The sequence below is a fragment of the Equus przewalskii genome, chromosome 12 (genome assembly GCF_037783145.1).
Source record: "Equus przewalskii isolate Varuska chromosome 12, EquPr2, whole genome shotgun sequence".
Taxonomy (NCBI): domain Eukaryota; kingdom Metazoa; phylum Chordata; class Mammalia; order Perissodactyla; family Equidae; genus Equus; species Equus przewalskii.
In genome coordinates, this window is record NC_091842.1 from 24,734,028 (window position 1) to 24,748,757 (window position 14,730).

General features: G+C 47.4%; 1 protein-coding gene across 1 annotated transcript in view; it reads right to left on the reverse strand.

Moving 5' to 3' along the window:
• Positions 1-251: 251 nt before the first annotated feature.
• The window catches only part of HS3ST2 (heparan sulfate-glucosamine 3-sulfotransferase 2), an 81,747-nt gene continuing 67,268 nt past the window's right edge, over positions 252-14,730 (reverse strand). The window contains exon 2 of the mRNA XM_070568344.1: positions 252-1,632. Coding sequence (XP_070424445.1) covers positions 1,014-1,632 — 619 coding nt within the window. The 3' untranslated portion in view covers positions 252-1,013. The remainder of the gene's footprint in view (positions 1,633-14,730) is intronic.

Sequence of the window (14,730 nt, forward strand, 5' to 3'; positions counted from 1 at the left end):
AGTTTGGCGCTTCAGATGTAAAGCTTGAGCAGAGAGCTGGCCCAATCAGATTTACGTTTCAGAAAGAGGATGGTCCCACATGACATGTCTGCACCAGCCTCTGCCAGCAAGAACCTCTTTTCCCCATCACCCACTCTGGCTTCTCGCCCATGCCCTCCCAGCCCAGCCCCAGCACCAGCCCCGTCTTGTATGGGAGGAGTTGAGTGAAGGAGCTGTGCTCCAGGCCTGGCTTACAGAGAAGAGCCCAGCGCTAAGGACACGAGAGAGCTATATTTATTTCACATGGACAAGCATGATTCTGTTGCATGCCAAACATGAAAGCTCACGTGAGGAGAGTACCCGTAAGAGCAGGAGTATGTGCTTTTGTCCAGAGGGAGCAGGGAGAGTCACAAAGTGGTTTTCAGAGACAGTTACCCTTCAAGCACTGTTGAGATCACAGGCTTTGAAATCTCGGGTTTATTTCATCATTAAAGGGTCTGTCTCTTGGGAGTGCCCAGGGTGTGCTTCCAGTTCTGCAAACTCTCCATGGGCTGCCAAGGTCAGGAGGATGAGGATGGTTTCCCATCCCACAACCAGCGCGGCTCCGGAGAGTAAAGCTTAGAGGGGAGGTACATGCCTCTTGGAATTAACAAGCCCACTCTGGGGCGACAGGGACAAGGACAGACTGCTGTGTTCATAGCAACAGAACCATCACCACTTACAATATCTATCATAATTGGAAGACCCACTCTTCTTAAAGCAATTTCCCAAGGCCTGTTACGGGCCAAAGGGAAATGATTCAGAATTGACTGGACATGCCAGAAGCGGATCAACTTTGCCTGGACAGACTTGGGAGACCTAGCGGCAGGCACCCCTGGATTCTTGGCCTTAGCTGGGCTTCCTGGTTCCAGGATGATGGAACCCAAGGTGGGGAAAGGAGGCTGGAGGCTGGGTTTGCTGGGGGAAGAGGGTCATAGTCTCTAAGGGCAAACCTCAGGGAAGAGACAGCAGAAGAGCCTTTGCATCTTGGTGGCTTATTCCCACCTGAAGTCCTGCCCAACAGTTTCATAAAATTTAATATTATAAGGTCTATAAAATTCCCGGAGCTGGTCTATGACTTCAGGATCGATCTGTACATGAGTTCTGCCTTTCGATTTGCCCAGGCACCGAGGCAGGAGGCTCGATTCTGTTTTTTTCAAGCAAGGGAATCCTTTGGTCTTGTTGAAGTAGAAGTGCTTGTCCGTGATGAACCTCTTAATGCCCAGGAAGTCCTGGACCCGCCCCATCTCGCCCGCCGGGTCAGTGATGAGACGCTCGCCGCTGACGAAGTGGATCTGAGCCAGGGGAAAGTACTGCAGCCAGCTCTCCAGGTGCAGCACGTACATGCCGATGCGGATGGCGTTCCACGACACGTCCACCAGGCCCAGCGTGCGGTTGCGGAAGGACAGGCCCTCGAAGGTGGGGATGTCCGGCTTCTTGGAGAGCGTCTGGGTGTAATCGGAGATGGCGCGGGTCACTGGGTTCCGCACCACCACGATCAGCTTGGTGTCTCGGGACATGTTGAAGATCCGTCGAGGGGCCTCTTGAGTGACGAAGTAGCTGGGCGTCTTCTCCAGTGTGATCTGGCTCTCGAGGGTCCGGGGCATCAGGCTTCTGCGGGGCAGAAACAGAACATCATCGGACAGGGTTCCCCGAGGGGCCCAGGGAGATCATTGCCCTACACCCGCCTCCCTAATGGAGTCCCTTCTCTCCTCTGTGACATTTGAGGCCCAGCTGCTCTCACCTGGTGAGGAACACACCTTATGATCGAGTCTTTCAGCAAGCTTGATTTTTATAACACAGTATTGTTGTCTGTAATCACTACACTTGACTGTCTCTCTCCGGTGAGAAACCTACTTTAACTCTGGTTGATTTTTTTAAAAAGATCTTTAACAGGTTTGCTTTAAGACGGGAAATAACCTAAATGTCCATCAGTATGGGTTAAATAAATTATAGAAGAGCCAATTAATAGAGTTGGGCAGATCTGTATGTACTAATAGGGAATGATTCCCAAGATGAAAAAAGGCAAGATACAGCCTGTTCTCCTCAGGAAGGATACACAAGCAACTGATAAAAGTGGTTGCTCCCGGGGAGGGGACTTGAGATGAAAGCAGAGCGAGGAGGTCGGGGATAAATGAGAAAGACTTTTTCTTGTATAATCTTTTATGCTGCTTGAAATTTTTAATGCATTTATTACATATTCAAAAATACAAAGGAAGCCATCAAATATTGTCCTGGCAAAAGATGCTTCTCCAAATATATTAAGAAAATTTTGGGGGGCGAGGCGGAGGAAGGCTTGTTTTGTAGGAATAGCAAGTGTTTCAGAAACGGGTTCTGATGTCTTTTCCTCCTGAAACACATCTCAAATACACCCTCAGCATAAGCCTGAAGAAGCGCAGGACTCCAGGCCCATCGGGGCCCCGGTCGAAGTCCGGCAATGCAAGCTCTCGCTCTGTTAATTTTTAATTTCCTGGCTCTGCTTGAGACTTTAGGGAATGAGGTGGGAAACTCTGAAGTCACCTTCCCAGGAGTGTCTCTTTCAGGCCTCGATGGAGGGGAACACTCCTGGCTCCCAGTTGCTACTTCTTTCTGAAGGTCAGGCTTTACCTTAAACTGGTTTTTCTTAATCCTGGCTGCACATTAGACCACCTGAGGGATTAAACAAACAAAACACAAAAAACCAGACAACTGATCCTAGACCACCTGATTAAACACATTTGGGAGTGGGTGCTTTTAGAAAGCCCCTCCGATGATGCAATGTGAAGGCAGAGTTGAGAACCACCTCTAGATCACTTTCCCCAGGCCTGACACCATGATTTACCAATCCTCAAAGCATTCATCCTCACGTCCCCTGGAATATAGACTCCTGGTTCCTAGTCGTCTTCCTCCCAGCTCCTATCATCATCTCCCTCCAATAACGTGGCCTCACAGTTGTTGGACCAAGTATCTCCACTTTTCTCTTTCCTTTTAGCAACTCTTCCTCACGGCCATCTCTTCGGTCTTGTCACTGGAATTGCCCTAACTATGAAATGGTTCACTCTGAAATTCTACTCTAGGACCACGTGGTGGGTTCAATGGTGACCTTCCAAAAGATATGTCCACTCAGAACCTACGAATGTGACCTTATTTGAAAAAAGGGTGTTTGCGGATGTAAGTAAATTAAGGCTCCCGAGATGAGATCCTTTTGGATTAGGGTGGGCCCCAAATCCAAAGAGGAGTGTCTCTAGAAGAGAAGCAGGGAAGAGACACACAGAGAAGAAGGCAAGGTGAAGAAGGAGGCAGAGCATGGAGTTATATGTCTACAAGCCAAGAAATGCCAAGGATTGTTGGCAGCCGCCAGACGCAAGGAGAGAAGCTTGGAGCGGATTCTCCCTCAGAGCCTCTGCAAGGAGCCAACCTTGCCGACAATTTGGGTTCTGACTTCTGGCCTCCAAAAATGTGAAAGAATACATTTCTGCTGTTTTACGCCCCCCAGTTTGTGGTAATTTGGTATGGCTGCCCCAGGAGACTAACACAGATTACAACCTTATTTCTTTCTCCTTTACCGCAGTCTCAAACTCATTATATCTGATTTTCAAATTCATCTATGGTCCTCTTGATTTTACTTTCTTCCACACCTTCTCTGAACCCAATGGACAATCATTTCAATAGCATCATCATCAATATCATCATCATCAATATCGTCGTTATCATCATCATCATCATCATCGTTACTTTCCCTGTACTATTTGCTCTTCCAGTCTCTAGTAATGCATCCTTCCAACCCTTCAGGCATTCTCATTCTGTCTCTCGGTTGACAAACAGCAGTAGAGAAAGTTGCTGATCCTGACAACTGAATCGTTTATATTTGTATTAATTTAACCCTCAGCACTGCTCAATAATCTTTATGTTTGTCTTTACAGACCCCCCCATCACTCTTCATAGTAAGTGTTCCAAATTCTTACCATAAGCTCCCACTCCTGTCACCCACCCAAACACACAACTAGTGTCCCACTACACTGAAAGGTGCACACTTCATCCTTTCTCTCCTCCATATTGAAACTGACTGTTATCTGCACCCATCCTGCGCCCCTCCCACGAGTCTCCGAGGACAAGGCAGGCAGGGGCTCACCTGTCCACCTACGCTCTCAGGTGCCTTCCCTTACTGCTTTCCCTGCAAACCTGCCCATTATCCCCTGAACCTTCAAAGTCACTGTGCAACGGACAGGCTGATAGAACTGATATTTTCCTTCCAGGCGTAAGGTCTATAATGGACCCTTGTGAGTTGAAAATTTTAATAGTATTTATTAATGTTGAGTAGGCCATTATTTTTTTAAATAGGATATCTTTTTTTTTTTTTTGAGGAAGATTAGCCCTGAGCTAACTACTTCCAATCCTCCTCTTTTTGCTGAGGAAGACTGGCCCTGAGCTAACATCCATGCCCATCTTCCTCTGCTTTATATGTGGGATGCCTACCACAGCATGGCTTTTGCCAAGCGGTGCCATGTCCACACCCTGGGATAGGAACCAGCGAACCCTGGGCCACCAAGAAGTGGAACGTGAGAACTTCACTGCGCCACCAGGCCGGCCCCATAAATAGGATATCTTTATTAGCGAAAAATTACAAGTGCTCTTGAATAGAATTCTTTGGCTAGATTTTCTTAGAAATCCAACTCTATTATAATATGACCCCGGTACATGTTGTAATTAGGTGTTAGCCTTTAGGATGAGAGTAGACAAAATTATATAAATGCAACAGGGCATTTAAACTTAAAGACTTTCCAAACTCTAATGGGGTTATTGATATAAAGGTCTTCCCTAACACAAAAAAGTTGACCTGAGAAGCCATTAAATAGATTTCTCTGCAATATCCTTTAATACACTAAAGAACATCCCGGAGCGGAACTGAGGATGCAGCATTTCCCAAGCTTATTTGACTAAAGAGCTATGAACTTTTGCCAGGAGCACAAGTTAACGTCTCTCTCTGTTACCAGTTTGGAAAACTCTGACCTGCTCCACTGATCTTTGGAGCATCACGTCATCCCCCGGCTGTGCACGTAAGTGAAGCTCCACCCTTCTGATTCCTAATTGGCATAGCAGCTGCAAAACCTAATTACAAAACTAAGAAAGATGTGAACACCAGACCGTGAACACCACCACACACGCATCCTCAGGCCTGAGTCGAATGGCTCCTGTGTACTTCCAATTTTCTCTGTCCCACCAAAGGACGCCCTTACGTATTTCTTTCTCCTTAGGTCACTGGAATGGAGCATCCGAGGCCTGTGTGACAATAGCGTGCTTGGAGACTGAAGCTACATGTCCCCACTCTGTGCACATGTGGGAGTGTGCATTAGACTTTTCCTCAAGGCTCATTTTTCCTCTTCATGTCATCCTTTAAATTTTGCTTACTTGTTTCCAGCTGTTAACAAATAGCTGAACTTTTCTCACCCTGAAACCCTCTAAGCTTCAGTCTCCTGTCTTTTCCAGGTAGCTCTGCATAAATTACTGGAAGAGAGTCTAAGACTCACCATTTGGACTTCCTCACCTCCCATCTGTTATTCTAACCTGCTCAGCAACAATTTTCCCTACATCTGGTAACAGCCTCCAGATTTTTCTTTAAGGAGCTTCTACTCCTGCTTTGGATAAAATCTTAGCAGGCCAAGGGGTGGGTGCATCACTGAAGTTAAGCCGATCAGTGCCAGTTGTGTCATAAAGACAAAAAAAAGTCTCATAAAGACTGAAAATGCTTGGACTGAATCTTCCTACCAGGCATAGGAACCTGGAAGAATCTCTTTATCAGTTTTTCTTACCAAATCCCCTCAGCTGTCTTGGTTCTTGCCCTTTCTGAGACCCGATTCTTCTACTTTCCCCTGTATTCTGTAAGTTACAACACATCCTTCTAAAAACTTATTATTACTTGAAGATAGTCAGAGTTGGTTTCCGTTGCTTGCAACCCAAGAACTCTGACCTATCTTTCACAACCTAGCTGCCTCTGTGTGCAAGCTACGCTCACCCAACTTGATTGTAAGCTCCATGAAGGCAGGGCAGGGCGCCCCTTATTAGCATCTCCATCTCCAGAGTCTACCACAGTCCACGGCGCAAGTAAGGTCTCCACCAATATTTTTAGAATTTAAATGAAACCAACAACCTGTCTAATCCGGTTACGCACTGAAGCCCTCGCCCCATTTTCAAATTCCCAACTCTCTCCAAACCATTCTGGATCTTCCTGCAGGTCTGCCTCCCACTGCTCTCAGTCCACCTGTGTCTTCCTGGATGACCTCGTTCCTTTCCCAGCCTTTAACCACCACCTGGGAGCTGCTGACTCCCAAGTCTGTGACTGCAGCCCCAACTTTCCACATGCTCCAGACAGAATGTCCAACTGTCTGTGGACTGGACACCTCACCTCAACAACTGAACTCGCCATCTTCTTCCCCAAACTGACTTCTCTCTTTTGCCTGTTCTTGCAAATTATATCACCATGAATCTACTCACAAAGCAGAAAAACCTCAGAATCACTCTTTGTGTTTATCTATTGTTTTTTGGTGAGGAAGATTGGCCCTGAGCTACCATCTGTTGCCAATCTTCCTCTTTTTGCTTGGGTAAGATTGTCCCTGAGCTAACATCTGTGGCAATCTTCCTCTATTTTTTGTATGTGGTACGCCACCACAGCACGGCTTGATGAGCAGTGTATAGGTCTGCACCCGGGATCTGAACCCACGGACCCTGGGCTGCCAAAGTGGAGCACGTGAACTTAACCACTATGCCACCAAGCTAGCTCCACAATCAATCTTGATTCCTCCTCACATCTAAGGTCTTTCGTTCTTGTAAGCTCTCACCTCTCTCCCTCCTTTCCTAGCCCACTCATAGAGCCTCAGGGCCTTGTCATCTATTCCTCTGACAAGAGATTTCTCTCTGACCTCCATGCTTCTATTCTCTTCTCACTTTCAATCCACTCTGCATTCTGTGTCCACCAGGGAAACTTTCCTAAAGCAAATTCAATCTTGTCAACCCTCAGTTATCCTTTGAATGAAGCCCATGTTCCTTGACTTGGTACTCAGGCTGCTGCCTACCTTCCCAGAACTCATCTCTTGCCACCTCCTGGTAACCCGATGCTCATGCCGTGCTGAACACAAAATCCACTCCCCAAACACAGCCTGCCCTTTCGTGTGTTTTGCACTTGCTGAGTGTTTTGTTTTTATTTTTTAAGACTCTGGGTCATCTTTCTTGACTCTTCACCCTGGTGAACTTTTTCTCCTCTTTCCGATTCAAGCCAAAAGTCATACCCGCCCTGGACCTTTTGTAACTGCGTGACACTCTGTGCACCCAGCCACCAGGAGCCTCATCCCATTTTGTGGAACCTATTAGCTACGCATCCATTCATATCAATAGATTTTCAGCAACTTGGGCAATGCGTTTCCTGTTCAGTTTTGCCTAGCACAATACTTGGCACAACATAGGTGCTCAATAAATTGATCAAAGATCCAGTGTCAAAGGTAGGTGCCTATTGAGAGGTTACCTTGGGTCCTCAGAAGTGACTAGTGTCAGTTTATGAAGCCCGGCCTTTTCCCAGCATTCTGGCCTTGGGCAGAGAAAGGTTTTAGCAGAGAGTCCTGGGGAGGGAGGATCATTGCACTGGTTTAAGAGTGCGTCACGGCCACAGGTGCTCAGGCTCACAGACTGAGGTAGTCCAGGCTTTGCGTCCACCCAAATCTCCAACGGAAGAAGCTAAAATGAGATTTAAAGGAACGCATCTCATGCCATTTCTGTTTTGCCCCCTGCACATGGTGCTTTGCCCAAGGCTCCCTCTAGTGTTGAGAGAGGACGGGGCTGTGGTCACTCTGCAGTGAGGCCGGAGGGGAGGGAGTGGGGAAGTCAAGTTGCACACTGGGACCACCTGGAGGGTTTTGGAGATATGTAAATGGCTGGGCCCCACGGCAGACTGATGAAATCAGCAATCCGGGAGTGGGGCCTGGGCACCTGCAGTTCTAAAGCTCCCCAGAGGACCCTGGGCCTAAGCAGCACTGGTGCAGCCCACGTGTTCCTTTAGCCACTTAGCCTGTGATATAATACAGCTGTTCATGAGCATCACCTGGGGAGCACCTTGGGAAAAAGAATTCCAGGCCCCTCCTCTGTGCATTTGGATTCAATGGGCTTGGGGTGCCGTCCAGGAATCTACATTTTTAACAAGCTTCTCCATGATTCTTATGATCAGAGAAGCTTGGGAGGTGTGCCCTCAATAAAAGCTACTCTCATAAATAACACGATTGCACTCATCACTATCTAATATGCCATATATTTATTTTTATGTCTGTGTCTCTGCCATCCCCGCCCCCAACTGTAGACTGTAAATTCCAAAGAATAGGGTTGGTGTCTGTCTTGTTCACAGCTGTATTCTCAGCACCAAGGGGCTGACTGGCACTTAGTGGGGGTGTAGTAAATATTTGCTGACGGGAAACAGAAAGGCGGGCTTTAATCTGAGAACAATCAGGAAGAAGCACACTTGTGTGCCAGCTGAGACATGTGCCTCCCCCAACCACCAAAGTCTGTACTCTATCTTCTTCCCGAGGGAAAAAGCACAGATTTCCTGTGGCCCCTCCAAAAAAAGAAAAAAATCTAAATACTCTCTTGTCAGCTGGAGGCTCTCTGGAAATGATATTTTTTGACCCACCTAGTGGGGCAGAGACAGCTGCGTTGGCCCCACTGTCCACACAAGGGACATCCCGTGTGTGTGTGTTAGCTCCTGGGAGCCCGTCTGAGCAGGGCCTCACTGGGAACTTACAGAATTGGCACACCTCTGATTATTACCGCTAGAACCCTCTGGAACATTTCATTTTCTGCTAAGTCTGTACATTCCGTGTCTGTGTTCTGGAAGGCCTCGCTGCCTGGGGGCCTTCAGTGATTTATTAGCTCCTAACTGGGCAACCAGGCTCCTTGGAGGGATAATTAGGAGCGGAAGAGGAGGGGAAAAGCTTTATTGCAAGAAACTGGTTCTTAAAACGAAACCTGTTAAAGCCACATGTGCTGAGCGGGGCGCAGGCCCAGCACCTGTGGCCGTTTATACTCGTCTGGTCGGGAAGAGAAATGAGAACCACTTCCTCCCACGTCCAGAGCCCCAAATCCTCACACTTATGTGACCCAGGAGCAAAACATTACATCCCAGCGTGAACTCCATCAATAATTCTTCATTGCTCACAGGATAAAGGCCTTAACAGGATTTATGTGGCTTTTCTTATTCTGGCCCATGGCCACCCCGGGCTCTGGCCAGACAGGATGATTCAGAGTCCTCCCTGCCAGACGGTACTTTTCGTGCTACGGGACCTTTGACATGTGCCCTTTGAGGGAAGCCCTCTGTAGCCTGTCAGGCAAAGCTGCTCTCAGCTCTTAGCTCCTCATCACCTCCACCACAGAGCCTTCCCTGACTGTGTCCTCATTATTTCCCGCTTCCGGGAAGAGTTAGGCATTTGTCACCCTGTGATTCCATGGTACCCGCTGTAGACATGGCCCACATCTTACGCATTATCTGTGTCTATCATCGCCTTAGAGTGTAAGGTCACAGAAGGCAGGGATCATGACTGTCACATCTCTATATCGACAATGCCTGTCCTGTGCCTGGTATGCATCCATGTGTTCTTTCATCAATCAAACATTTATTGAGTACCTACTGTATGCCAGGGATACAAAGATAAGCATGGTATAGTCTCTGTCCTCAAGGTGATAACAGCCTTGTGGCCCACAGGGGTGGAGGAAGTCACCTTCTCCCAGTGTGAGGGACAGCACCTGAACTCAGCTTCCCACAAGGGCTGGTGGCATCCTCCCTCTGGCAGGAGGGGCTCTGCCAGAACCCAGTTTCCCACCGGTCATCAAGGTCTCCAGGGGCCGGGCAGCAGGCTTTCCCGGCTAACTCCTGTAAACAGCTGGCACCTAAGCCCAGCCTGCCTGATGTCCCTGAAGTTTGATTATCCCCCAGCTGGTGAGGCTGCTCTCACTCCCACCCTATGAAGAAGGAAGCGGATGGAGGTGTGGCGGGGGGAGGCCCTTCCCTGGGGCCTAAAGCCAGTTTGTCCAGACCCTGACATGTCCCTCAGGCTGACGGTGAGGGAACAGAGTGACCCATGCCTGCCTCTTCTATCAAGGCCCTTGGCTTGCGAGTTTCCCCAGCAAAGCCTCGTCTGTCCACCACCCCTGTGCATTGTGGAATTTGTCCTGAGGCCTGCCGTGTGACAGGCGGGGACCAGAAAGGATCCTCCCTGCCCGATATACCCGTGCAGCGATGGTCAGGGGCCGGGGCTGCTTCAGTGGCTGGCTGTGAGCATGGGGTTTGGAAGCAAAGAGCCCTGAGTTTGAGTTCTGTCACTTGCTACGCATAAGAAATGGGCACTCAGCTTACTTCACTGAGCACGATGTCCTCCACGTTCACCCACGCTGTGGCAAATGGCAGGATTTCCCCCCTTTTTTTTATGGCCGAGTGAAATAAGCCAGACACAGAAGGACAAATACTACATGATTTCACTTATACGTGGAACCTATATGTCGAACTCATAGAACCAGAGGGTAGAATGGTGGTTACCAGGGCTGGGGGTTGAGGAAATGGGAAGATGTTGGTCAAAGGGTACAAATTTTCAGTTATAAGACGAATAAGCTCTGGGGATCTATTGCACAGCATTGTGACTGTAGTTAATAATACTGTATTGCATACTCGAAATTTGCTAAAAGAGTAGATCTTAAGTGTTCTTACTACACAAAATGCACACAAAATGGTAAGTATGTGAGGTGATGGATGTGTTATTAACTTGGCTGTGGTAATCATTTCACAATGTATATGTATGTTAAATCATCACGTTGTATATCTTAAAAAAGGGGGGGCATGCAGCATACGTCAGCCATACACATAGTCTGCTACAGACTAAATGTTTGTGTCCCCCCCAAATTCATAAGGTGATGCCCTCATCCCCAGTGTGACGATGTTTGGAGGTGGGGCCTGTGAGGTAATTAGGTCATGATGGTGGAGCCCTCACAAATGGGCTTAGTGCTCTTCTAAGAAGAGACACGACAGAGGTGATCTCTCTCTCTCCACCATGTGAGGACACAGCAAGGAGACATCCATCTGTAAAGCAGGAAGAGTCCTCACCAGGAACCAAATCGGCTGGTACCTTGATCCTGGACTCCCAGCCTGTGAGAAATCAATTTCTGTTGTTTACGCCCTCCGGTCTATGGTATTTTTGTTATAGCAGCCTGCGATTCTGCACCCAATTCTGATGTGTGGGTTTTTTCCCCACAGCAACAGGCAATTCTCCAGCTGGGTGTCCTACCATTCAACTCAATTCTGACACTATCTACCTGGAGATAGCGTCAGATCCCACAGGTTAGGGCTCAGTCCTACAGGACTGTCCCCCACACTGCAGACACCAATTGCAAGTCCAGGTTGTCACCTGTGCTTCTGACAGACAGCTGTAAATCAGAGGTTCCCACCACCCCCTCCTTGGGTTCGATTAATTTGCTTGATTAGCTCACAGAACTCAGAGAAACAGTTGACTTACTAGGTCACTCGTTTTTTACAAAAGGATACAACTCAGGAACAGCCAGACGGAAGACATGCTTAGGGCAAGGAACGTGGGAAGGGGCTCCAAGCTTCCACGCTCTCCGAGCACACCACTCTCCCCTAGTCTTCAGGTGTTCAGCAACCTGAAGCTCCCCAAACCCCGTCCTTTTGGAGTTTTATGGAGCTTCATTACATAAGCATGGTTGATTAAATCATTGGCCATTGGTGGTTAAACTCCATCTCCTGTCCCTTGTCACTCCCCGGAGTCAGAGGGGTGAGAATCACAAATTTGGTTCTCCTGGCAACCAGCCCCCATCCTTCAGGTGTGGTCCAAAAGTCACCTCATTAACATAACCAGACACCTTGATCATTCTCATCACTTAGGAAATTCCAAGGATTTTAGGAGCTCTGTGCCAGGAACAGGGATGGAGACCAATATATATATTTCGTATGATACATCCCACTATCACACAGCCCGAGCTGATGGAGACATGGTCATAGACACACTGGACGTAAGCCGACCCCTGAGACTTCCCGCGCAGTGCCGGGGGGCCAGGTGCGGCTCCCTGCTCTCTAGGAGGCATCTCTCTGTCTTCACAGTAACTCCAGGAGGCAGGCCCTCCCTGAGTCTTGTTTGTGGGCTGAGGAAAACTGGGACACCCAGAACCAAAGTCAATCATCAAAGCAACGCAGCAAGTTGCAGAATCTGGATTCAAGTGTGACTCTAGCAAGAGAAGAAAACGTGAGGATATAAAATTAATCTTGGCATGAGGACAGCCTTTCTAAGCATGAGACAAAAATCATGAAAGGAAAAGACTGAAAAGTTAGACTACCAAAAAAATGTAAGTCTCAGAGATGGAAAGATACCATAAATAAAATAAAAGGAAAATGACTAATTGGAAAAATATTTGCAGCATATAAGATAGGAAAAACAAAAGTGGATGATTTCATATATATATATACACACAAACATATATATTTATATATTTGATATACTTTTCCAAAGTTCTTGCAAATCAATAAGGAAGAGAGAAGCAGCTGGTAACACAAAGGAACAGAGGCCGTGACAAGAGCTAATAGTGAAAGAGCTACAAATGGAAAATAAAGATACGGAAAGATACTTCATCTTTCTTAAAATTAAAGAAATGCAAATTAAAACCATAAGATAATATTATTCACCTATAAGACTGGGAAATATATTTTTAAAAATTGTAAGAGTCATTGCTGGCAGGAGTGTGTAGAACTAAGTATTCTCAGTGTTGGTAGGAGCATAAGTCAATGCAGTTTTTAGGAGGACAATTAGATATTTTCTACCCAAATGTAAACTGCACATCCCCTTTAACCCAGTAACTCCACTTCTGGAAGTTTAATTGTACAAGCACATAAACACCTGTCTGCAAGGACGTTCGTTGCAGCCTTTGTGGCAGAGATGGGGAGGCATCCACCTAAGGTCCCCTGGCACCCCTCCAGAGTATAGCTGTTTCCCGACGGCCTGCCCAGCCAAGGACTACACTTCCCAGCACCCCCTGCATCCAGGTGGGCCCTGTGGCTGGTTCTCGCCATGGACAGTGATTAGAAGTACAGTGTGTTTCCTCCAGGCCAAGATGCTTACAAAGTAGGTGTGTGTTCTTCGCTGTCTGTTCTGTCCACCAGCTGAATGCAGAGAACTCAGAGGCCCTAGAAGGGGGCAGGTCCAAAAGGCAGAAGAGGCATGGAACACCACCTACAACTAGGAAAACAGCCCCCTTGGACTATTGTGAGCAAGACACACTTTGGTCCTGGGGTTTGTTATAGCGTTGGCATTGACCCAACTACTAATAGAAAGAGACCAGAAACAACCTGCATGTCCATTAGTAGGGAGCTGGTTAAAGGAACTATGGTGAGGCCAGACAATAGATGATTATGTGGCTGTTAAAAAATGAGGTAGGTCTACAGATATGGACACAGAAAGAAGACCAAGATGCATTATTAAGTGAAAAAAGCAACTTTCAGAAGAGCGAGTTCAGTATGCGCCTGTTTACACACAAAATACACAAATATATGCTAGTATGGATATGCGTAAACCATCTCTAAAAGGAAACACAGTCAACTGCTACCAGTGATGACGTCTGAGGAATAACCTTGGGGACCCGGGATGGACTGTAGTATAGAATGGGACTTCATTTCCGCCTTTACCATCCTTCACTCCTTGGATTTCTTTTCCTTTGCCGTGAGCATGTATTCTTTGCAGCGTAAAGAACTATGTTAAAAGTCTCCGTTGATATTCTTGAGATCACCTGTGTGGAAGCAGTTTCATGGAGTGAGGGGGAGGAAAGGTGTGGGTGGGAAGCAAGGATAAGGGAAGCAGAGAGTGTTCAGCTCCTCTCTCAACAAGCTTGGCTCAGAAAGGAGGAAGGGCGATCGTGGGTGTGGAGTGAATGGTTTTGGCTGCTGCATGTACAGCTCTGGTAAGTTTCCAGGCAACTGGACCTCAATTTCTCAGGTGCCATTTGTGGCTAGGCTGGCCTGGCCGTGGGGGCACTATCAGGGCGTCTTCTGGGGGTAACTCTGGATCCCTCACTGCTTTCTTAGTCTGGGCTTTTGGAGTCCTTCCTCACACTTAAGCCTTCTCCATTTTTTAGGGAGAGTGGGTCCCTTGAGTCAGTGCTTCTCACACAATGTGCATTTGAACTGCCTGGGGGTCTTGTTAAAATGCAGATCCTGATTGTAAGTTTCCGGGCGGGGGCCCAAGATTCTGCATTTTTAACAGGCTCCGAGGTGAGGCTGACCTGCTAGTCACGGCCCCCACTTTCACTATCGAAGTCTTAACAGCCGTCCTGGCAACACTGGCACAGACTGCAGTCGGTGAAGGTTTCTTGCGTTAAATGAAATTGGCTCATTGATGTTAGGTGAGGAAATGTGGATGGTTTGATTCAGAAGACCCAGATTTGAGGCCCAGCTTTCCCATTTCCTGGCTTTGGGACTTTCCGAGTAGTTTCCTCATTGTGAGATGTGGATGATGATAATGTGGACTTCACCTGGCTGTTTGAGGTCTAAGCTGGATCAACAGGAGAGTTCCATGAAAACCGTAAAGCACTGGGTTCCTCTTTCTCCATTTAATTTCCCCCTTTAGTGTAAGTATTTTCTTCTTCATTTTTTTATTGAGATATAATTGACATATCACATTATATTAGTTTCAGGTATACAACATGATG